Raw genomic sequence first — 24,853 nt, 5'->3', positions numbered from 1 at the left:
CCAGAGTGATTCTAATGGTTTGGGGAGGAATCAGACAGCAGATAAACTCTTGGACATTCAGCCAAATGAAAACCAGATTTGGTGTGACTTTAGAAGTCTAGTAATGAGCTGCTAGCACAGAGCCAAGTGTTTTCTTAAGTAGCAGTGTACTGCTGGAGCCATTACTGTGCAAAATATAACAGTGCTGGAATCGTGGCTCTTGGTACAGCCCCAGCTGCAGCTTTTTATTTCACATTATTACTATGGATCTGAATTTTTTGCTTGTTCTTAGCAGTAATCTTTGCCCTTGGTATTGATACCATAATTTAGATGGGAAGTATGTGCAGGGCATGTGAGTGAAAAAAATTGTAATGTCTTTTATCAATACAATGCCACTGATAATAATATAATGCTAAGCTTTAATCTACCGTCCTTTTATACAGCAAAAAACCTTTTTTAATTATTTAATTACGGCTTTGATGGACAAAATCCAGCAACATTTGGTCTGTTGTTTCCACTTTTTTGGCACATTTACGGCACGATATTTTGCAGTCCTACAGATTGCCCTGAACAAAATGACTAGCATGTTTACTCACCTTTACTGCCTGCCAAAAGCAGTTTAGTTGAGATGTCTGTACATAGTACTGTCAGAGGACCTGAGGGATCTTTTGAAAATGGCAAAAGTTCTTTCACTAAGTTTCCCTAAAATAAATAAACAAATAAATACATACATACATAAGTAAACACCACATGTTTATTTATCTTATAATTCTTACATTAAAAATAATAATGCTTCAGAGGTTGAGTGCCATTGATTTTATCTATTCAATATGGCTGGACTCACATCTATTCAGAAAGCTTCTAGAAAAGATAAATTCCTAAATCTACTGAATGATCAAGACAGCTGTGGTGTATTCTTCTGGATTGCTGTCTATTCTACATCAAAAGAACAAGCTATTTAATTCTTCAGGCAATTCAGTGTGTTGTACCTACCCCTAATTCACGACTTACCCCTCATTTGCTGTGGAATATCATCAGTATGTACCCCATTTGCTATTGAAAAGTTGTTTCTTGCTGTGAATAGGCCCATGATGTCCCCTTCACCAATTTGTTATATTTTTCAAGAAAGCTCCAATAGACTTTATCCCTTTTTGCCTCTTCAGATTTGGGATAATATGAGGGAGAATGTCTTGCTGGTAAGGAGATTCTTGATTTTGTCATCCATGTAATGATGATTAAAATCATGCCAGTGATTACATCACTGTTATCTGAATTTGGAGATTCCTATAGGAATCTAAGCAGACTAATATATCAGTGATGAAGAAAAAAAAACAACAAAGCCCACACCTACTCTACTTGGATACACTTACCATCATATTCTATTTTTTGCATAAAACATTTGCAAGGTTACCTTTCCTTTCTGAAAAATTCTTCCTATGACTTGCCTTTGCTGGGATTCCTGTTCAAGCCTTACATGGCTGACCAGTTATGATCACTGCCTGCCAGAATGACCCATATTACCAAGCATATGACTTCCCCTTCTTGCTGTATTTACTTTATATCTCTTGTTTAAAGTAATAAGTTTTCTGGAATAGAGTCTTAGAAATCTTAGATGATATGAAAACTATGCCTTTGGCACTCAGTTGCAGGACTGGCTTTTCAAGATTATAATAGTTGTAGACACTATGTGTTAGAATACTATTCATTCCTGCTTTGTAACCCTCCTACTGCTAGCTGACTTGTGCAATATTCCAGACATATTTCTCCTCTTCTGAGAGTAGGACACTGTGCCGTGCCCATCATACTTTCCTAGAAAGTAAATGTTGTGAGTGAAAAATAGAATTCTAGACTTTCACTTAACTTTACAGTCAGTTTGTTTCAGTTATTTCAGATCATTTTCTACTTGCCATTACTCCCTGCTACAGTTATTAAAACAGAACTAATTTGTGTCCATGGAAGAAACTAATAAGCAAAAAATGCAGTAAATGTCTGCTGCTGCAATTGCTAGTTACAAAGCAATTTCCCAAAGATTAGTGGAATTATCTTCTCAGTGGTCCAGTCCCATCCCAAAGACATTCAGTTAGTTACCTGAACACTCCATAGGCGGATACAGCCACTTTCATGAGCAGAGGCCAGTATTGGTGAGTGTCCTACTCTAGCTTTGGATGATTGTACATTCATCTCTGGGTATTGGGTATCCTCGGATGTAGCTGTGTCTTCTGCTTTGGAACATAAATGATCATAAATTTTATCAAAAACTTTTAGTATGGCTTTTCAATGCACAAAAATTACATAACACTAGAAAAAAAAAGTGAATTTCAAAATAAACTCCATCATCAAGATAGCATTACTCTGAAAACATTACAGGTATGGATAAAGACAATTGAAAAGAAATCAGAACAATCTTCATGATCTTATCTAAAACAACCAGAACTATTGCTCTGTGATACAGGGAACCTCTGTAGAGCAGAACCATTGATTTTACAGAAACTGCAAGCACAGATGAGGGTGGAGAAGGAGTGCAAGACCAGGGTTGTCAGGACAGCTGACAGGCAGATGTGCAGCCTCTGCATGAGGCTTTTCGAGATAGCTATAAATTCAGCAATGAAGTTAAATAACTAAATGGCACATGAATTCTGGAAGCATAGGTTTCTATACTTATTTATTCAGTCCCAAACTTTTGCTAAATGCAAGGTGGAGGTCACAGAGAAACTTTTTTGAGTTTTTCCTGTGAATTTCCCAGAGCTGGAAATGCTGGCAGGTCCCATGAAGGTCCTCAGTCAAGTGGACATTCATTCAGTGGATGCGAGATATACCATGAGTGTCTGTTTCACTGAGCAGCTACAAGGCTTAGGAATATTCTGGTTTCAGGGCATGCTTTTTTTGCCAAATAAATTCATCTTAAAGTGATATTGCAGATGATCAAATCGCTTGTTACTGGTAAATTCTGCTTTCCAGCAGAGGATGTCTAAAGGATTCAGAAGAAGCTAGAGGATTTGTGTCTTGCAAATTCACCAGTTCCATTTGTACAGCTTTAACTCTTAAGCACTTGGCTCTCTCTTGATTATGATTTTTTAAGGACATATATTATTAGAAGATTTTTCCTTCTAAAATTTCACCTACTTTTGTGGATTTTATCTGTGAGGCCATTCAGTCATACTTGACTTAAGCTGGCTCTTGCTATACTAATTCAGTAATTCATTGCCAGAATATTTATGTTGAAGAAAAGTCTGTGTAGTTGACATTTGCAAATTCTGAAAGGTGTCATCGTGTCTACTTGTAAAAAACCAGCAATTAAGACCTTGCATATCATGCATTCTGGCCTGGTTTTTGCAAAATAACTGCAAATCAGGAGGGAGCAGATGATGATGAGATGTCATCCATGTACCAGTGGCATCCCAATTACTGGGATGTACTACCGGACAAACTGACAAACTGAGTTTCTGTAGTAATTTGGGCAGAAGTCACAGATCAACAGAGAACAAAAAACATCTTTTCATACCTGTTGTTATTTCAGTATTAACTTTATCACTTTCCACGTTTTCCTAAAAGCAAAGAATAAAACATAACAGGATTAGAAAATGGAGCTTTAGTGTAACTACAGAACAGTTCTCAAGTTGAAATTATTTTAAGAACCTAATTTTATTAGTTGGAGGATCCAAATATTCCCCTATTTTCCACTGAGTGTAAAACAAGGTGCACTTCCTTTGAAGAGAATCAAAATAAGAGAGGAAAAAGTCACAAATTGAATTAACAGGAATTTAGGAGCATGTTAAATGTAAATTTGGCTGAATAGAACAAGTTGCTTAGGACAAGCAAAGTCAGTAATTTACAGTCATGTGAATGTAACCTAGATCTCTTACTTAGAGAGTTTTATTTGTAACATGTATATAGTCTTGTTATGGCCTTAAGCAAAAATTAACAAAGTGCATAAATACCAACAACATTTACTCACATCTGCATCTTCAGCAAGAGAATTGTCACAGTCCCTATTTGTGCCTTACTGTACCAGGTTTATGAGGATCCCAGGGCTGACAGTAATCAGCCTCAAAAGTTGCCAAGTCAAAATAAGGCAGGAAAAGCTGTGCAGCCAGGAGTGTTTGTGGTATCCTAGAAGAGGTCAAGCCACTTCAATCTCATCCTACTTATGGATATGTAAAGCTTGATTTGTGGTGCTTTTGGGGATCTTTTTAAGAGCTTCAAATGACTGTCCATTTTATTATTCTAATGATTACACAGCACGATACACTGAATACTTTAATATGCAGATGCCAGTTAGGCCACATCTACTTGGGAATCTACTGAAGTGCATGCTCTGCTGAAACAACATGCTGGTAAGAATCTGAGATGTAACAGGATTTTTGCCTACTTACCTTTTGTTGCTTTGCAAATATGGCATGTTCTTCTGGCATAGAAGGGCAAAAAATGTCACAAAAACCATAATGCTATCCTTCACAAAAATAGATATCTCAATCAAACAGACTGAGACACTGGCATGTTAATGGTAAATTAAAAGAAAAAAAAAAAAAAACACAACAAACTGTAATTTCAAAGAATGCATCCAAACAGGTGTGGCTGCAATGGAGATGTGGTTCTGCTTTTATTCAAGTACTTTATGATTTGATAGGTTTACCTTTCCCCTTGCATTTTTCTATACCCCCATTTGAAATTCAGAGTTGTTAGTCATCAGCATCTGACAAACACTTTGATAGTCAGCTATCCCATGTATCACAGAGTGAGCTGACTGACAACTTATTCTTAATTCTACACCTCAGTCAGTTTAGGTGAACAAAGTTAATTTCTCTGTAATTCTTGATGTTTTGCTTTGTGCATAATGTTATGGAGGCATTTTAGTAAGCTACAGAAATTTAAAACCAAAGCTGAAATGACAACAGAAATTTGTTTTGAATGCTTCCAAATCCATGAAACCACCATACCTACCTTATTTGGGTTCAAAGAACTGCTCTCGTGCTCTGGGGTGGCACTGACATCATCCATCACAGCAGTAGAGGGCTGGGAACTCCTTTTCCTATGTGAAAGAAATTACTGAAGATCACTGACATTCTTGAAGATACTGTTTGACAACTGGAAATCAACATCGCCCAGCGTTATAAAGCATAAAAAAATTAGCCTGAATTGATGAGACTGATTAGACTAAGGGTTGTTGGTTTTGTATATTTATCAAAGTAAGTAGGCAATATTTGCATATTACACAGCCAGTCTCTCCTGTTGGGAGTTTTGAGCAAATTCAATCCATAGTACATGAAAAGTAACACTGGAATTCATCCTCAAGAAGTAATGTAATCTTTACTGGTTTTGTTTCTGAGTCAAGAAAAATTCAGACTGTACTCTTGAGTGATTCTTGCCACATAATGTCACAGCTGCTCTGTTTTGGGGAGGAGTATTTGAATAAGTGGGATAATGTAAAATCCATCTAAAAAGTATGCAGATGCGGTAGTCTACGTAAATTTGGTCAGGTGGCCATGACTTTGCAATTTTAAGTGTCTGATTTTAGACTTGCTAGCATGCTTGAACATTTTTTGTATGTGTATGATCAAATTAATCCAGATACTTTCCCAGAAAATACAATACATCCTAAGCTTATATGATTCAAAATCATTGTAGAGAGTTTACATTCAATTAAGTGGCACTGCTATGTACATTGAGGGGTGTAGTAAATGCATAAGCTACTTGAAGGTTTTAAAGCAACATAAGAACAGCTTTATAAATCATGATAGCAAAAAAAGCTGCCTAATTGCTAGAAGATTAAAGCTGCATAAGTATTTAAACCATACTGAGTCCTTTTGACTACCATTGCCTTTACAAATCCACTGGAAGACAAACACTTCTGAAGTTACGTACAGGTGCAATGCCTTTCTCTCAACATGAGCACATTTGTCTAAAATTCTTTTCTTCATCCAACACTACCAGCCTATGACAGGTTCTAGTTTGTTTTAAGATTAAACTTGAAGCTACAAACTTCAATGAGTTTGCCTGTCTCTTAAAAAAAAAGGAGAAATATATATATATAAAGAATATATATATAAATATACATATAAAGAAAAAATATTATAAAGAAAAAGCCTGCTGCCACACAGTTATCTCACAGAGATAAGAGCAAATGAAGCTACAGTACACAGGAAAACTGATGCCTGGCAAAAGCTAACTTCTAATGAATTTTTCAACAGAATTGAGACTTAGGAAGTCATTTAGAGAACAAAAGGATGTCTGAGTGGAAGAAAGAACATGTAATACGGTTTGATAAGCATTACAAAGGTTTCAGGATAGCAAAGCCAGCTAACTGTCTTAACTTGAATTGATTAAATAGAAATAAAATCTCAATTTAAATCAGCTGTCTTGGACAAACATTACATATATTTACTGCAACAAAATTCTAAGTGACTGTGCCTGTCCCTCAGGAAGATAAAATGCACAGAGTTACCTGGAAGTAAAAGCACTGTCTACAAGGAATAACATGGCATTGACTCCACATTCTGGAGAAACTGAATCCTGGCTGTCTTTATTAGTTTCATGCCTGAAAATAAAGATGTTTGTACAGGATATGTCACATAGGTTGTGTATTGTTCCCAGAAAACGTTTCTAACTTCATTTGTAGTTAAAAAAATTAACCTTTTAATTTCCCAGAATACGTATCACCTAAGTTTTAGACAGTTTTTTGGAATCAGTTAATCAGTTATGATTGATTGATGTCAGTGAAGAGCATCTACAAAATGTTTTTCCTGCCTGTGCCAGGAAAAACAAATACCTAATGGAATGATGAAAATTTCTTTCAGCCAAGTATTTTCTTGAGAATTAGTATTGAAGAGAAAGTAAAGTCTCTTATGTTGAAGTTCAGTAGCTAAGTTAATGTTAGCATAGTGTCTTGTTCCCGGCATTCAAAGAGTCATCTGAACTCCCCTTACAAAGCATTGACTTTCGTGTCTTCCATGTATCCATATGAATTGCCTGCCTCATATATAGGGAGGCAAATACAAAGTAAGAGCCAGAGTCAGAGCTGCAGTTAAGTTTTGATTATTTCCCATGGTACAGAAAGGCTCAGCTCGTTTTCTCACAAACATGCCAATTTTACACATTAAGGATGTTGTGAAACTGTTGGGTAGGATAATTAAATATTGACTTTGTATGGTTTTAAAATGTATGTGTTCCTTCGCCAGCACAGGAATATTTCCATGCTGCTCCACTCAGTCTAACCAGAAATACTGCCGTTGTTCACCTTACTTATGTAGTAGCTTAATATGCATAAGAATTAATGGAACCATCCAAAGAGTGAGCACTCTTTGTCGCTTTCTGTGAAAGATTTTTAATCTCAAACCTCCAAAATCACATCAGTTTTCTCCTCATTGAATGTAATTTCTAGTCTTCTAGGTATGTACAGTGACCCTGCTAATGTGGAACATTTGCCATTATCATCTGAAGTAGCATTATTTCCAGCTGTCCTCCCAAACACAAAAACTTCCAAAATAAGGATGTTTCTACAGCTCAGTAGCAGCCTCCAATCAATGACAGAGTGATTGACATAGTGAGAGTTTCCTTCAGTGGCAGTGCTGAATTATGTAAAACACTGTTCTTAATTACATAATCCCTTCCCCAAATGACTCTCTCTCTTGATCACTTCTCCTACCTGCACTGTCAGGACTAGCTAGCAAAGTAATTTGAAGTGGAAGGCAGGAAGGGCAACATAAATTGCTACTTCAAGTCCTGCTTGTCAATCACCCTTTATATTTGGGCATCTTAAAACTTTCATAATGCCATTTGGAAAGATTGGATGAAATACTGGAGATCGAATGGCCTTCACGAAAGCAAAACTTACAAGCATCTTACAGAGCCAGATTCAAAATCCCACAAAATTATTTCACCATTTGCACTTCCTGTAGCTATCAAACTCCATCCTTCTACTTTTATAACAGCAAAACAGTTAATTTCCACAGAAGGTACAAAACTCTACAAAGAAAGTTAAAAGAAAAGTGTGAGTAGGAGCAATGTGGACACTAGACAGCAAAATGTTTTAACTGTTAAATTTGCAAAATGCCTAAACAGACAGTGTCTACAACAATTGCATTTTGGATGCTATTCTAATACTACTGTATTTGAGCTACACAGAAGTACCAGAAGGAAGCAGGGAGTGATAATACTGGGAGACTCCCTGCTGTAGAGAACAGGGACTCCTACCTCACCTGCTATTTACAGCACAGTTGCAATTTGAGCATGTAAAAACAGGCAAAAGAGCTGAAGATTAATCAGAAGTAAGTATCTATGGAGATACTATAATCAAGTCAAAGGAATAAGTCACTGAACAGAGATATAATGACTTTTCCATAAACATCATCCAGATCTGTCACAGAGTTAGTGAAATTTTACAAAACAGGGCTTAAGTCTTGTGAACTATTCAAGTTAAATCAGTCAACCATTGAAACATTAATTTGACATCTTATTTTACCAAAGCTGTAAGAAGAGTAAATGGAATCACTTTGATACTCAACTTGATCTTTATTTGCCACTGTTACTGAAAGTCAGCCTAGCTATAGTATAAATGGCATTTCATTTCTAGAAGAGTTTATTTGAGAATATCAACTTACTATATTGGACAGGAATGAGAAGTTTATTTTCAGAACATCTCCTGTGGTTTCCATGGTGATAATCACACAGTGGGTTATTAGGGAGATATAGCCCTTAGAAACAGTCACTTTCTTACATGATTTATTTTTTGTATTTATTTCAGTGTACTGAAAAGTACAGAATCATCAAATGAGTAAGTTTGGAAGAGACCACAAATGGGGAATACTTATTTGGTTCTTAACCTGTTGCTAAAACATGACATCCTTAGGGGCACAATAAACATTTTACTTTCCAATCTTCTGTAAATGACATAGAACTTTGAAGTGTTTCTCACCTGTGTGTCATCACTCAGAGAACTGATATTAGACAGAATCCGAATAGCTGGAAAGAAATCTTGGGAGGTGTCAGGCTTCAGCAACAGATATACAACTGGATTCCTTCGTGGAAAAGACACTGCATCAGGAAGCACCCATGTGACATGTAGATGTGTTTGAGTTGAGTCACCCTATTAAAATAACTGACTTAATGAAAGAGGAAGGAAAGGATTTCTCTATTCATAAAAAAAAAAAAAAGTATCAATTGTATATCCAAAGCTTTTTTTTCTGTGCCAAATTGCAAAAACTGTTACAGGTATCAACTAGAATAGGTCTACAATGCAAACTGAAGTTTCATCCAGAGATATTCCAGCTCACCTTAAATTACCTGCTGTTATATTAGAAGCTCTGCAGCTACGGAGTTCAGAGCTGTTGATTTTACTCAGTTTAACTACCTCTTTAAGATAAACTGTCTCTTATTTACAGCTGCTTATTTCATTAACATTGCTACTCTCCAGTTCAAAGCTAGCAAAACATCCAGCAAAACTGGTGGTTGTTCCAATTTGTATGAGAGAAGAAGCCCCAGTGCAGCTACAGCACTAAGTCATTGATTCCTCCCCATTGTGGCTAGGGGCAACTGGGAGTCACTTTGATAGTTTTTCTGAATAAAAGAAATAGTACCTACTCTAACATTTATATTTCTGTCCATTTTGAGAAGTGTTACTGAAATCAGCTCCTCAGGTTTTCTACAGTTTTCATAGGTGTCTTGAGCTCCAGAATGAAGAAATTTTAAGATTTTAGTAAATTTTATAATACTAAGGGTATCAAGCAAGAAATCCTTCATCTCTGGGAAAGGATTAAAAATTGAGAGATCTGTAGTAGATTCCTGCAAAGGATGAAATGCTTTGGGCTGCTTCTTCAGTTTACCTTGCTAATTACTATATTTGGAGCCTTTTAAAATGCTAATAACAACCTCTATTTCCCATTATCACAGAAACATCTGTGGAAAAATGTAGATCTACAAGTATGTGAAACAGTATTAATGTACTTAGATTCATAAAGACTTGAAGGACATTCAACTCCTCACCTACCTGTTTGTCAAGGGATACATTTACATCATTTACAGTAAATGAACTATTGAACAATTTTAGTAATAACACTGGGAAGCAGTTGGTGTGATGGAATATTTCAGAAAATTCTGAATAGCAAAAGCAAACCCTGTATAAAACAGCTTTTTATTAGCAGGAGTCTCAAAAGGATATATTATTTACTAAGATGAGAGCCTGTATGGTTTTTCCCCAAAATGTATCATTTATCCAAAAGTTACTGCTTCTCCTGACAGCCTTTGCTCCCTTGCACATAGTAGGTTTAAAGTTTCAGAAGAATTTTGTCCCAAGTAAAACATTCCAATTTGAGGCAGAAAATTCCACAGAAACATGGTTTGACTGAGAAATTAAACTATAATTATTATAAGCTGCAAATGCATCTTGTTAGTTTTAGCTGAAGGGAACACAGAGTAGATGCTCAAAATCAAGCCCAGCAAGTCAATCTGATTTATTACTGTTGTGTTTCTTTGTATCAGTTCCTAAGAAGCCACTGTTTTAACCTAGTAATTTTAAACAAAAAGAAAATAAAATAATCTTTTCACCAAAATATTCTCTTTAGAAATTCTTTAAATAAGGTAAAAACCATATATAGTAACAACAGCAATATTTTAAAGCCGTAAAGGGTCAGTAACTACTGAAAGCTCAATCACAAATGAAAAAGCAAACGCAAGGAAAGAAATTATCAGAATGCTAAAAAACAGCAATGGACTAATGAGCATTTTAACACTAGACAGAAAGGCAGAAAGCTAATTTGATGACATTGAAAAACTAGATTTTTCCTTGACAGTTTCTAAAAGTTCATCTACTAATTAATGAAAAACTCCTGTTTTACCTCAAAAATTAGGGGATACCAAATGAAACTGGGGGGGGGAGGGAGGAAGTATATTTGAAAAACCTGAATCAGTTTCATTTTCCCTGTCTTCTCCAAAACAAGAAGTGCATGTTGACTCTCATCAGCCTTCAGATAGACTATCTTCAGTACACGATGCTCATCTTCACTGTGCTGGGCCAAAGGCAAGGCTTTATATTCTTGCCCACTTTCAAACTCCCAGATTTTCACTGTTCCTACACAGGGATGACAAAACGTAGAAAAGGGAATGAACTTTCATCAATAACCTGTGCTTCAAAGTCAGAAGCTTGAATAAGATCAAACAGGGAAAAGACATGAAAAAAGAAAATCTAGCTTAAGGTTGAGAGCTAGGTCACTGGTCTTTCAAAAGTTGCAACAGTGTGTGTGTTTCTTAGCAAAGCAGACTTAGGGACAAAAAAACTTATAAGAAAACATCTCTACCACTATGCCCTCCATTTTTCCATCTTTTTTTCCATGTCTATTTTGCTCTGCAGCCCAGGATAAAAGACTTGTGCTTACTCCTCTTTCTGGCTAACATTATCAGAGAGCAAGAGGAGTGTGAGAAGACTTCGAGTTCTGAGCTACATCAATGAGCAGAGAGACCTGATTGCTGGACTTATCCTACAGAGCTACTGGGGAGAAGGAGATGCAGAATTTTCTTAAGTGATGAAATTATTATATATGACTTCCCTTTTGTAAGACTTGACAGCGTTCACCTTCTGTTGTGCACTTAAGATCCGTAATGGGTGCAGTCTCTGCTCCCAAGCAGAAACAAGAAATATTAGCCAGTGTGCTGTGTGGAAAAGGCCATCAGCTCCTCTTCATGTGAGGCAGATTTCATATATTTTATATATTTTAATAATTCAGGTGTGTACTCTTGAACATTTGAATGTGAGAATTTTTCAGTCATGTTAACAAGTCATAAAATTATTAAAGCTTCCTGCAGAATTCAGTTTGCATTTGTTTATTGGAAAGGTCTTGTCATATTACCTAAAACTCATGCGCCCTAAACAACAGATGTGAAAAATTAGGAAACATATCTGTATCTGTCTATATCTATCTTCTAGTGTTCAGTGACTGCAGAAACTATAAAATTGAGCTGAGATACTAGAAAATTTAAAACCTCCCATTCTTCATCTGCAGCTATTTAGTTATAGATCTAGATCCTAAGTCTTACGAGGAAACAACTTTTCAGACCAAGAGCCTTGAAAACTGTCTTCCAGAGAGTAATAGGCTATCAAAGTACCAGAGCCCAAGCAGTCAAAAATCACCTTTCTATGAAGCACCTATCAAATAAAACCCAACCAAGACACCCCCCACACACCTTTTCCACAGACTGGCAGCTGTGCCTTCAAACCTTCAAAATTAATTCTGCTGTCGCTGAGACAGTCAAGACAAAGAGTTCTGTCTGCTCATGTAATATGTCATTTAAAAACATGTAATAAAAATTTAGTAATTATTTAATTGCTTTACCATCACATGCCCCAGTAGCAACATAAAACCCATTTATTTCAATGGCTGCACAGGTCACTTCAATATTCACCCCATGTGCATCTTCAATTTGATATATTTGATATCCTGTTTCTAGGTCCCAGACCTGAAAAAACAATATGATAATTATTTGTAATACATTCTCTAAAACTTGTCACACAATGTGTTCTAATGTAATGGGAGAGATTACTGCCAATAGCAAATTTTCACATCCTGTGGTCTCTGTTCACACCTCTGTAACATCTGTTACAGCAGCACACTACCAAGTTCTTTGAGTGAAACACTAGTGTATTTTCTTTGAAAATATCCCTGTCACCAGAGAAGCTATTCAGGCAAGGGGACGCTCTATTTAGTATGTATGCTGTGAGAAAGACCCTTGGCAATTCAGAGAGATTGATGTTAAATCAAATGAGTATTTACAGTGAAAAAGCAAAGAAGTCTAACTAGAAAGGAAGGTTTCAGTTAGAATTTCTGTGCCGAATATAAAAATCAGACTTTACATAAACATTTGTTCCAAAAATATAGGTACTATCTCTGGTCATTATCTAATTCTTTCAGAAATTTAAGCAATGCCTTAAATAGTTGGTTGCTGTAGTGGGATAGCTCAGATTCAACTGGATTTATAAAGTAGCCACTGATTTCATGTGCACTGTCTGCATCTGATTTTCTGCAGCACCAAATACCCCAAACTATCTGGTAATTGTAATGGTGTAGCCATTGTGGTCTAAGGAAGGCAGGGTTTACAGTGAGAAGTAACATCTTTACCGAGAGTATAAACTGAACCAGCTTTTCTCCACAGGAATGGTTCACATTACCAGCTGGTCCAATGAAAGATACTATCTCTCCCTACAAATCTTGCCATCTAACCTACCAACAGTTGATGAAAACTACAGGTTCTTGATACCTCTGATGATCACTGTCACACTGTTAAAAAGAAAAGTTGGATCTTCTGAACCCAAATAGGGTTCATCATGGCTACCACTTCCCTGGAAGTCAAAAATAGCCACAAAACCAACACTTAGAAGAATAAACACTAATAACTTGTCAAATTGCCCAATAAATTATATGAAATAAAAAAGCTGAGACTTTTAATTTCCAGTATAAATGGTGACAACTTACACTTACCTTCAGAATTGACTCAGTGCAAATGGTGAGAATCTGGTGAAGAGCCCTGTTGTAAATTAGAGCATTGATGCTTTTCTCATGTGTCCGTGGCAGGTGTCTTGTATCTTCTATCACATTAGCTAGGGGATAAATATCAATGACATCTGAACCTGCACAGGGTGAGAGAAGTGAGAATATATATTTTGTGCATAGAATCAGCTACTTTCCCTGGACATAAAAGGATTTTATGTGAGCAATAGGGTTCGTTTGCATTCTTCTGAAGAGGATAAGGATTATTTTCTGTTTCTTGAGAATACCTGTTCTCTGAAGCACAAAACATTCACACATGCTCCCCACAAAGCACCAGATAAACAATGGCTAAGTATTTACCTGCCTTAAACAACTATCTGCCCACCTTTGATGGGATTGACACCCTGACCACAAATTGCTAGGAGCCGTAAATCCCCTAGTCCCAGAGCTGGTTGGCATGGAATAGAATGAACCAAACAAATAAAAATATAATTGCGAGATTTATCGCTAAAATAAACTCTGGTATCTGCTTTGTTCTTACAGACAAAGCAATTCTATCTGCAGGCAATGATGATGTCTTTCCAGTACCTTCCTTTATACAGCACTGCGGGTCTGAATGGTGTTTTCCAGACACCTTCCAGTGTTCTTGGATCAGAAGAGTTGCAAAGACAGAAGCAGATGGGAACAACAAGACAAAAGAAAGGACAAGGTCTGTACAATGGTCTTAAGCCAGAGTGCACATGCATTCTCCCATTGCAGCTCCAGTATCACTGCTGATCTATCAGCAGAGGAGTAGCAGTGAATACACAGCAAAGGATGAAATTGCCTAGTCCTTGGTGTAAATCCAGGCACAGAGGCCAGCAGCTTAGAAAAAGGCACAGAAGGAAAGCTATGGCAAAATTCAAATGAAGCATGAAGGTGAGCTGTAATTTATAGATGTTAGTGAACTACAAAGTGAAAATCTCCTCTGTAAAGCCAGGTACATGTCAATGAGAATTAATTTGCTCACATACAGGCTCAGACTCTTGCCCTCTTCGGGGGCAAGGAGACATTCCCTTAGGCTTTTAATGGAACCATTAACAGAGTTCAGGACCAGATTTTTACAAATATTTAGGCACTTACAGAATCATTATTTATAAAGGCAAAGTTACCTCATTTTGTCAAGGATTAATCTGTTTATATTCCCTACATTACTAAGCCTTTAAAATCTCACTAACTTCAATTTGAACTACAGATAGTATCTATATCCTTTAGTAATCAAAAAATTCACCAGAAACTACCAGTTCACTGAAAACAAAATGTTTCACATTCATCTTCTCAGATTTGACAAGCTTTGCAAGCTTTGTGCCTTGTTTCTAATCTAAGGACAGAAAAATCTGTCTCCAAAGACAACTACCTTGTTTTCCTCGTATGCCTCAGGTCTCTGTAGCCCCAGAAGAAGTTCAGAGCTGTTTTTTTTTCAGCAACTACATCTCTAGGGCAGATAAACCATTCTGGTTTCAAGAGTCTCTGTCTTAGATACGGAAGACTAACATCCTTAGTGACAACTGCAAAGGTCTGGTCCCTCAGAGATTCCAGACTCCCTCCTGCAGAGTCAGGAAACAGAGCCCAAAAACCTCAGATAGAGTTCCCACAATATTTTATTCCTCATCAGTTGAGCAGTACATCTGTTGACACCACAGACTGTGGGGCTGTCTGTAGCTACCGAGTTAAATAAGAAGTTTGAATATACTAGTGAGGGCTCCACAGAGACTTTATGTTGCTGTTTTGATCTCCAGATGGGAGGAGGGTGCTAGAGCAATTGTTAGGGGAAGACCAGCAGCTTAGTAGCTTTCAAGAAATGACAAGTCTATAGAGCAATATCTGTAGTTTAATTTTGCCATGGGAGGCTCACCTCGCCTTCAGAGAAGTCTTTCTCATTTCCTTTGGTTCTTGCATTTAGTTCCTATGCCGCATATTTTAATGCATATTTTGATATTGAAATAAACACCAGATAGAGCCCACTTCAAAATGATCTTAACGTGCAAACACCCTTGCCTTGCAGTATTCTGTATATTCTTGTATGCCCTATTCCTGAACGCAAGTATGCAATCATGAAGGAAAGGAAATCACCATAAAGGAAATTGCATTCTAGGAGAAGGGGCATGCTCTCATGCATCAGCTGCAATAACATACCAGTGATAAGTATGCCATGATCGTTGTCAAATACCATGGGAAAGGTATCCAGCTCTGCAGGACTCCCTTGGTTATCATGGAAGACCTGCAGTGGTGCAAGGGTTTGTACATCCCACACTCTAAAAACCTAGAGGGAGAGAGAGAGAAGAAAATCTGGTAGTGTATCCTGATTGGATTGTCAACTACGTTTTGTTTCTATGACAGTAATGTTATAGCTTCCAATAAAAATCATATTGTTAAGCATGGTACATCCCAAAATAAGCAATAAAATTATCAGAGGTATCTCTTTACTCATTTTACTAAGCATAAGAGGCACAGAAAGGCTGAATTTTGTAATCTTGACCTGATAAGTCCACAGGAGAACCAGATCTCATGAGAATTGGTTCTACTTCTTAATGACAAGATGTCTCCATTGTGTCATAATTTTCAGTCACATACAGATAAATGCCAGTTGTTTAAAAACTTGTATTTGAACTGAACTATGAAATGGTGTGCAACAGTACACAGATAAATTCAGAGGGTTCAGAATAAAGAAATTCCTGAAACTTTTGACTGACAGCAGATATCGGAGAAAATCAGGATCAGGATATATTGCAGGAATATCATTTTTACGCATCTAAAATTCTTGTGCTGTCCATAGGAAAATGCTACCAATCACAGTCAGGGCACCCTCCTCTGAGAAGCACTAGAAGAATTAGATGTATTTGTTCTTACTTTCAGTTTCAACAGAAAACACAGCACCTGGTTTAAACTCTTGAATTGCTCATCAACAATCGTATGTTAGCAGCACTTATTCAACCTTCCTGTTCAAAAGCTCTATTGAACTTACTGTCATCCCATGCAAACTGCTCTTAAGTCTACAACTTTCTCATGAGGGGAAGAGGAAGGGCAGACACTGAGCTCTTCTCTGTGGTGACCAGTGACAGGACCCAAGGGAATGGCCTGAAGTTGTGTCAGGGGAGGTTTAGGTTGGATGTTAGAAAAAGATTCTTCACCCAGAGGGTGGTTGGGCACTGGAACAGGCTCCCCAGGGAAGTGGCCACAGCACCAAGCCTGACAGAGTTCAAGAAGTGCTTGGATGACACTCTGAGGCACATGGTTTATTCTGAGGGATGATCCTGTGCATTGCCAAGGGTTGAACTTGATTATCCTTGTGGGTCCCTTCCAACTCAGGATATTCAGTGATTTTATGGTTCTGTAATATTGCAAGAATCCATTTCTCAGATCCCATGGATTTCAGTGGGGTGTATTTCCCTGCAAAATAACCCTACTATTCTCTCAAAAGTTATTCTGTCATCACATCTGCCTGCAATTCTTATTTACCTGCTAAAACTGTGGTGACTTTTATATAGGCATTTGTGCAATTTATTTGGATTCATTCAATTATGCTACTATAGGTGGGGCTGCACATTGGGATTTTAACACAAAGAGACATGTTGGTATAATACTCTTATCAATATTCTGAGCGTTGTGGACATTTACAAAAGTCATAACCTGATTTAAAAGGATGTTTCAGTTGATCCAGCAAAATTCGGAAAAGGAAAGGAAGAAACAGACACATCAATCAGCATTTAAACAGAGCAACTTTGGCATCAGAGAGAAATTCATGCATGAGTGTTTCAGAATGTTAAGTAGAAGAAAATTTCTCTGTTTTGGGTTTTTTTTTCAGGAAAACTAAAAAAGAAAGGATTCTGAATAACTTCTTACTGAGAATAAATTTTCTCTGAGACAGCACTGAGTCAAAAGAATCATTTCCATCACATTCCTCTTATCAATCCTTGCGATTACATTTCAGAAGTTTGCTCAGACATGCAATTTCTAAACCGTACAAAAAGTAAAACAGGCATTGAGAAGACTTGAAAAAGGAAATCCGTTTGAATAGAAAAAAAAAATATGGAGCTGTTCACCCTTGCTGACAGCAGACCAGCAAAAAACAGAAAAAGAATTAGTGATGAAAGTTGAGATACTTAGGGCAATATTGCAGGTGGATCACAGAGCTCAGTTCTGGTACATTCACAATTAAAGCATGTAAAAACAGGTGTAAGAGCTGAAGATTAATCAGAAGTAGGTATCTATGGAGATATTTCAGTCAGATGAAAATCATAAATCACTGAACAGAGACACAATAACCTTTCCATAAACATCTCCCAGATCGGTTACAGAGTTAGTGAAGTTATACAAAATAAAAGTGAAGATGATTCTAATAGTCTCATAGAATATTAGAGTTAAATTGGTCAGTAAGTGAAATATGGATTTGTTGTTTTATCAAAGCAGTAAGATGTTTTTATAGCACAAATGAATATATGTAAGAGCCTCTTGCACTATTTATTGCTGCTTGTTCAGCTGTTAATGCCAGTACCACATTAAGAAAATGCAGTCATTTAGAGTGACAGCAAAAACCTAGACACATCACAGCATTCATAAATCTCTTTCCTTCCTTATGGCTGCCTCCTTTTCCCAGCCCATGGGCAGGGATGGGGAGATTACATAAACCAGTGTTCCACCTGAGTAACTCCCACATCTCCCACCCCGAGATACAGCGTCACTGCTGCTCATCTGCACCAGCCCACATAACTGTGCATGAATTCAAGCACAAAGAGAGGCAACAAAAGGCATGCTTATTTAGAAATTAGGAAGTGACTGGGGGGAGTTGCCTGAGAAGCATTTCATTGACAGTAACTTTACTGTCCTACTTATTTACTGAAGAACCTCCCCCAGCAGCCTGAGAAATACCAGGAATCCCTGAAGACCTCTGAAAACGTATTCCTTATGGCAAAATGCTTCAATACTGTGTCTTCTGAAATAAAAAAGTAGACCATATAAAAGCAAACAAAATATCTTAGAGAGGAAAAGGAGTGTGGAAAGAAGGAGCTTCAAGTGCATTTGGAAACAACCCACTGTTTCCACCTTACAGAGATAGACAGAGAGAAAAAGGTTCATCTTAACAACTAAAATGTGAAGAGCAGAGGGAAATAGAAAAAAAGAGATGGGAAGTAGGGCCAGAAAAAAATTGGTAAATAAATCTTCTATATGCTCTTAGTACAATAAAGTTTAGGCTCAGGATCACTTATCTCCTGCTAGGTTGTTATGAGGATGCCACTGTGAAAATATGCTTTGATTTTAGAAGAAGAAAATCCTCTTGTTCTCCGCTGTAATTAACTGAGATAGGGAAGGACTAAGGAAGTCCAGGTTTGGCCCTCCATCTTCCCCTGCTAAAACATAATCCCTTCAAATTACTGCTAGTTAAGAATAAGAAAGTGACTTTAAAACACTGCTCTGCAGAACATATCTTGACAACTCTCTAAAGAAAATGGTAATGCTCTTGTAGTGCTTCCAAACTCTCACATCATGCTGATACATTTTGTAAGTTAAGGAATATTTGTTTTTTGAAGAAGTCAGCTTTCCTCAGTCACAGAATGGTGATGCTGCAAGTCTTTATGCAAGCTTACTTGTGAAAAAAAAAACAAAACTCTTATGCAGGACAATCTGAAATCCAAACACTCTTGGGGCATGAAGAAGTTGCATTAGCCACAGCATTCACTGTAGGCATAGACAGGAAGAGCAAGGAACAATTAAAGCTGATTTTCTATTGAAGTCTTTAGTTTATCTGCCCCTATTTGCTACACTGTTCAACTGTTTGAGGAGGTCATTGAAAGCTCCATGGTCTAAGTGAAAAAATTTACAAATGCATACATAACACCTGAGCCCTCCAAGACAAAAATCACCAGGCATGAATGTCAAAATGCAGTTCTGCTTGCTGAGTTATTTAATAGACTAAGTTATCTGCAGAAAGTGCCAGTGTGTGTCTTGTGATCCCTGAAGGTGATCCTGCAAAGTGCTGCAACTCCCTGTAATAGTAAGAAGACTTAGGAACAAATTAATGTCAATGGGATTTCCTGTGAGGTTAAGGCAAAGAGGATTTAGCTGTAAGTGTGTTAATGCAATGTGGTGCAGTAGATGGTACTATAACTAGTGCCTTACAGAGATAGTAACTTGGCAAAGTTCAAAATTATGAGCATTTCAAATCAATTCATCTGTTAGTATGATTAAACAGGCAATATATGAAGTTACTTTCCTTTCCTCAAACATGAATGGATCTTGGAGAGAAATCAAACTGTTATATGCAATAGTCTAATTACATAGTAATGAGCCTGAAGGATATTTACTGGGTGCTGCGACTGAGAGCATGTAAAGGCTCTGTATGTCTGACTCTGTACTGTGTGTGTGTGTTGTGCTGACAATAGATATAGCTGACCACTACTGCAAAAATAAAATAATACTCAACACTTCCGAAGAACAGTTTCAGGGGACATTTAGATGGTGTGGGGGTCAGAAACAGGAAGCAAGAAGTGTAGGGCAGAGAGGTGGCTGCCCATGAACACCTGGATCAGAAGAGCTACAAAACAGTCAGGTTCCCCCTGTCAATGTTCAACCAGTCTTAGAATGATTCTCTCACCCTAAACAAAGTTTTTGAAGTAATTTTACTTTTTCATGGAATAACAGAACGGCTGAGGTTGGAAGGGACCTCTGGAGGTCACCTTGTCTAACTCCATTGTTCAAGTGAGGCCACGTAAAGCAGGGACATGTCCAGATAGATTTAAAATATCTCCAAGGACAGAGACTTCACAACCACTCTGGAAACCCTGTGCCAGTGCTTGGTCTTCCTCACAGTAAAAGAAGTGTTTCCTGATGTTCAGACAGAACCTCTTTTGTTTCATTTTTCATTGCCTCTGGTCCTGTCATTGGGAACCACTGAAAAGATCCTGGTACCATCCTCTTTACACCCTCCCTTCTGATATTTATATACATTAATGAGATATCCCTTGAGACTTCCATAAGCTAATTATGTAGGGTTTTTTTTAAAGACTACCCAAGACACAAAGTAACTTGAATTATGGGAAATGGGAGAGGAAATAACAGAAAATTGAGTGAGTTACTTGAAAATTCTGAAGAATATTAAATTTTCTTGAAGGATTATGCAATATAAGAGGAGAATAAAATTCTTAATATCCGAGAGAAATAAATAAACCAAAGAGAATAAAAGCACAGCAGCAAGGCAATTTTAGCTTTCAAAGCAGTATAAAAAAATGTACCTTATATAGATGTGGTCACATAATTTTTATGAAGAATGACTGGAACAGATTTCCCATATGCCTCTTTTTCAAATTATCTAAATTAAATTTAATATTGTTGATATACAGCCATGATTAGCAGTGGCTTCACATAAATTAAGCATTGTGCTTCCAGTTGAGCTGCCTTTATTTTTCAGGAAGACAAATGACTTTACTATAAATATATCCTTAAAACAATGTCAGGTGCTTTCAAAACAAGTTAGACAAATATCCACACTAGCCGGCACTGATACAATCACTTACTCAGTTCCAGACAAACAGAACACACATGACTTCCCACTGGGACATTGCACAGCTGGTTTGCAATTAAGCAGATCTGGATAGAGAGGACTGGAGACTGATAACATTAAGGTTTGAGTTAATTTGCAAAAGTCAGAAAAAAAAATTAATAACATATCTTACTTCCCTCTATCTTCCCTGAAATGATAAAAATCTACCCTGAGGTTCCATAAGAATAAAGCTAACACAGGTATAACAGAGTAATTTTAGACAGGAAAATTTTATCAGGGAAGTGTTTATGTAGTTGCATCATATTGGCTGCATGAAATTTTGAAGAAATTATGAATGGAATAATAACCTCACATGCCCAAGAATGGAGATGTGAGAAATCCCTGTTTACTGCACTACTTTCCTGCCACATTTAAAGGTGTGCATTGCTCTTTCGGTTTAGCTCCCAGAAATGAAATTAATTCTAAAAAGAAAAAAACACAAAGAACATTCCCTTCACTGATTTAAAACAAAGGCTTTGTGCTGTACTGTACAGTGGTACAAAGACAGAAAATATACTACTTGCATTAGCCCTACTGATCTTCCAACAAAAGTGTTTGTTTTTATGAATTGACGACTGTAGGCTCAAATCTTGCTCACCTGACTCTCTTACGTAGCCTAATTCAACCAAACCCACCACTGGAGATGTTCTAGCAAAATCAATGAAAAAACCTGTGTAGCAAATTTTGGCTTTCTGACTTCCATTAACAACTCAAGCAGGCAAGACATGAAGTTGCAGCCTTCACTGTTCTAGTTGTGGATTCCCAGCCTGTGCTAAGTGAGAGAGAGTGGTTCACAGCCCTTCAGCACAAAGGCTGTACAGTCAGGTCTGGGCTTTGCCATTAGCCTTAACCTTATTGTTTCCACAGACTGTAAGATCATCTTTCAGATAATGGCCTTCTTCCTACCACATCTCTAGGTTTAATAGCCCCTATGAATGGGTTTTTTTTTCCCCCTCAGTGCTTCCTGAATGCACTCAAACAGTTCTGTTATATGAAAAAAATGGAGTAATAAATGCATCATGATACAAGATGAAAGTAGGAAGGGGAAAACTAACAATAGAGAATATAGAGGGCAATGAAGGGAAGAGTGACAGGAAGGAGAGGAAAAAATAAACACAGCAGAGATTTCCTATGCAGCATTCTTCCAACTGAGCTGGAGCATCAGGTCAGTTTTCTGACCCACAGGTTGTTCTCATATTAACATCTACTCTGTAAAAGTAAATCTTCAGTTGACTAGGCCCATTAAAAAAAAAAAAAAGTATAGCCATTTCTATGAACATAGAGTATTTGTATTTGTAGAAAAATGCTGTAGTCCCAATGTAATAACCAGACACACCAAGTGTCTTTACACAGGTCTTGCCTTGCCTGGCTTGAAACATCCAACTCATGTCATAGTTCATTCTCTGTCTAGTGCATCCTGAAGCATCTGAGGATGATTCTTAGCTGTAATTTCAAGTCCAAAGCTGGCACTTTTTGAAGGACTTACATATTCTACCAGCATTTCTCATCAATAAAAAATGTTGCTTTAGTGCTTGAATAAGCCATATTATTTTACTCCATACTCCCCCAGACCAAAGTAAAAAGGTGTAAAATAGTTCTAATAGTGGGAAACACATTCCTATTTTTATAACTTCCAAACAATACATATCAATGAAATTTCATTCATAAAATGAGAGAATAAACTGTTGCAGCCATCTTGGAAAACACTTTTCCTGGAAATTGCTTTAGTGGCTTCTGCAGAATAATTCCAACTAAAGAGTTATATACATTTGTATTTACAGTTATATACATACACTTCTACTTTTATGCCAATAACCCAATCTATGACTGCAGTATGCTGGCACTTTAGTGAAGAGTCCACATGTTACGTGAAAACCTGACTCCCTGTTTTGGTGAAATGACACAAAGGGTGGATCAGACAAATTTATCACTAATTACTTTTTGGAAATATTTTCAAGTGAAAAATAGGTCAAGACAGACACACTGTAAGCATAGCTGTGATGAATGTGGTTCCTGTTGGTCTGTGGCATATAATTTAGCAGATAATTGTGGTTATGGGAAATCTCAGCACAAGATTTTTAGCATGTTCCTATGATACACATAGATCACATCAATATTTCAGATCTTCTAGTAAATTCACTTAACTGAAGGGCTGAAGAAAAAGACATGGTTGTGGACTGCAGTAGTAACTGCACCCATGCACACTGTTATCTCTTAAATTCTTCACAGTCTGGAAGATAAAGAACCAATTTATTTCCAGGAACATTTTATTCTGAAGCAAGTTTAACAGCATGGAATTATGACAATCCCTGCCTTGGCCCTCCCCTCTACCTCAGTGACACTACTATGGAAATACTAATTAATGTGACTAAAAGTCATTCAGAAATTATTTACAAATCTATGGCTCTGCCTAATTTGTAGTTATTCATATTCATATTCATAAACCAAAGAAAGTTTAATTTTTGTGATAGGAGAATTCAATATTTTTAATAGTCTTCTTTCTATCAAGAAATCCTTATAATAGTGGAGCAAACAAAGTGCTTATGTGCTGAAATAGTTAAAGAAATCTTCATTTTCTTAAATGAAACCATCATTTGAATTCAACTTGCAAAATAGTTTCTTAATTGTTGTCATAATAAGAAGTTTGCTTTGTTAATCCTGGCTCAGGACAATTTGTTTTCAATTAAATTAAATATCACAGAGATTTCTTCGATGTTTTCCAGAAAGCCGCATTGCATATTGGCCAAAATGCCACAGTGTAAATAAAAAAGTCTGCTCAAAACAATTCATATGAATTCCAAGTTTCAGTGCAATGTGTCCTGGGCTTTACTGCTTTTGACAAGTTACCTAAGTGAGTGTGCTCTCTGCAGATCTATTGAGGTCTAGTAAAGGAAAAAAAAAATAAAAAAGATGCTGCAAGAAGACAGCACTGCTCAGATGGCAGATGTTTCTCCTCTGACAAGCAGAACTCATCTAGGGAAGTGTGCTGGTTTTGGCTGAGATAGAATTAATTTTCTTCCTAACGGATAGCATGGGGACTGTGTTTTGGATATGTCCTAAATGCAGTGATAATATAGAGATGGTTCTGTTACTGATGAGCAGTGCTTACACAGAGCCAAGGCCTGCTGAGTAATCTGCACTTCTAGAATCATCTGTCTACCTCACCAAGTTAAGTCACACGAACAGACTTGAACAGTGTCAGAACAGATTAACTGAAATCCAGTCAGACCATCCAGCAACAGATGAAAAGCAAGTCCTCTGAACATGCATCATCAAAATAACTTGAATAAAACAAACATTGTGTAGGTATTGATCTGTGTCATATTCAACAATTGGACCTTCAGATAATCAGATTGCCTTTTGTTTGTTTGTTTAAATATTGCAAGTCATCACAGAACAAAAAAGTTAAGCTATTGTGTGGTCGTATTTCTTAATAAAAAGACTAACATATAGAGTTGAAATTAAAAACAGACTTCAAAATCAAAAATTGCAGCAGCAGAAAACACCTGAAATACTTGCAGCTGTCAAACCAATTGCTTGCACAATGCAAATAAAAGGTATCCTAAAAAGCCTTACAAGAAATAGGCAACAATGTACTTCCTCATTTCAGTCATGTCACTGGGACAGTCTCCCTCAGTGCTTAATACTGACCCTTGTGTTAAAAATATTTCACTTATTTCCATTTACAATTTTTGACATATAGCTGAAGAGATCTTAAAAATGAACATAATGAAAGTTTTTTTATGTCTGCTTTCTTAAACTTCTTCAATAACTTAATTGCCTTTAACATGCAGTTGAGAGTAACCAAATGTTGCACTTCAGAAAA

At 37.0% G+C, this 24,853-nt stretch overlaps 1 protein-coding gene across 5 annotated transcripts in view; it reads right to left on the bottom strand.

Annotated features, from left to right (window-relative positions):
* Window positions 1-24,853, bottom strand: part of WDR64 (WD repeat domain 64) — a 77,912-nt gene that overhangs the window by 6,846 nt on the left and 46,213 nt on the right. For 4 of the 5 annotated variants that reach the window (XR_003571601.1, XM_027887296.1, XM_027887294.1 and 1 more), the window contains 11 exons: window positions 15,627-15,753; window positions 13,443-13,591; window positions 12,300-12,423; window positions 10,872-11,041; window positions 8,891-9,061; window positions 7,811-7,941; window positions 6,422-6,514; window positions 4,921-5,008; window positions 3,482-3,524; window positions 2,068-2,201; window positions 576-681 (listed from right to left, as the gene is read on the bottom strand). Coding sequence is in view for 4 of the 5 variants with exons in the window: in XM_027887296.1 (XP_027743097.1) it covers window positions 576-681; window positions 2,068-2,201; window positions 3,482-3,524; window positions 4,921-5,008; window positions 6,422-6,514; window positions 7,811-7,941; window positions 8,891-9,061; window positions 10,872-11,041; window positions 12,300-12,423; window positions 13,443-13,591; window positions 15,627-15,753 (1,336 nt within the window). In the remaining variant the exon portion in view is untranslated. The remainder of the gene's footprint in view (window positions 1-575; window positions 682-2,067; window positions 2,202-3,481; window positions 3,525-4,920; window positions 5,009-6,421; window positions 6,515-7,810; window positions 7,942-8,890; window positions 9,062-10,871; window positions 11,042-12,299; window positions 12,424-13,442; window positions 13,592-15,626; window positions 15,754-24,853) is intronic. The other variant, XM_027887295.1, reaches the window with a different exon arrangement.

The sequence above is a fragment of the Empidonax traillii genome, unplaced genomic scaffold (assembly GCF_003031625.1).
Source record: "Empidonax traillii isolate 1590-97213 ecotype Southwest subspecies unplaced genomic scaffold, ASM303162v1 scaffold206:size1282135, whole genome shotgun sequence".
NCBI classification, from domain to species: domain Eukaryota; kingdom Metazoa; phylum Chordata; class Aves; order Passeriformes; family Tyrannidae; genus Empidonax; species Empidonax traillii.
The sequence above is the reverse complement of the archived record's forward strand: the minus strand, read 5'-3'. Positions and strand labels throughout refer to the sequence as shown.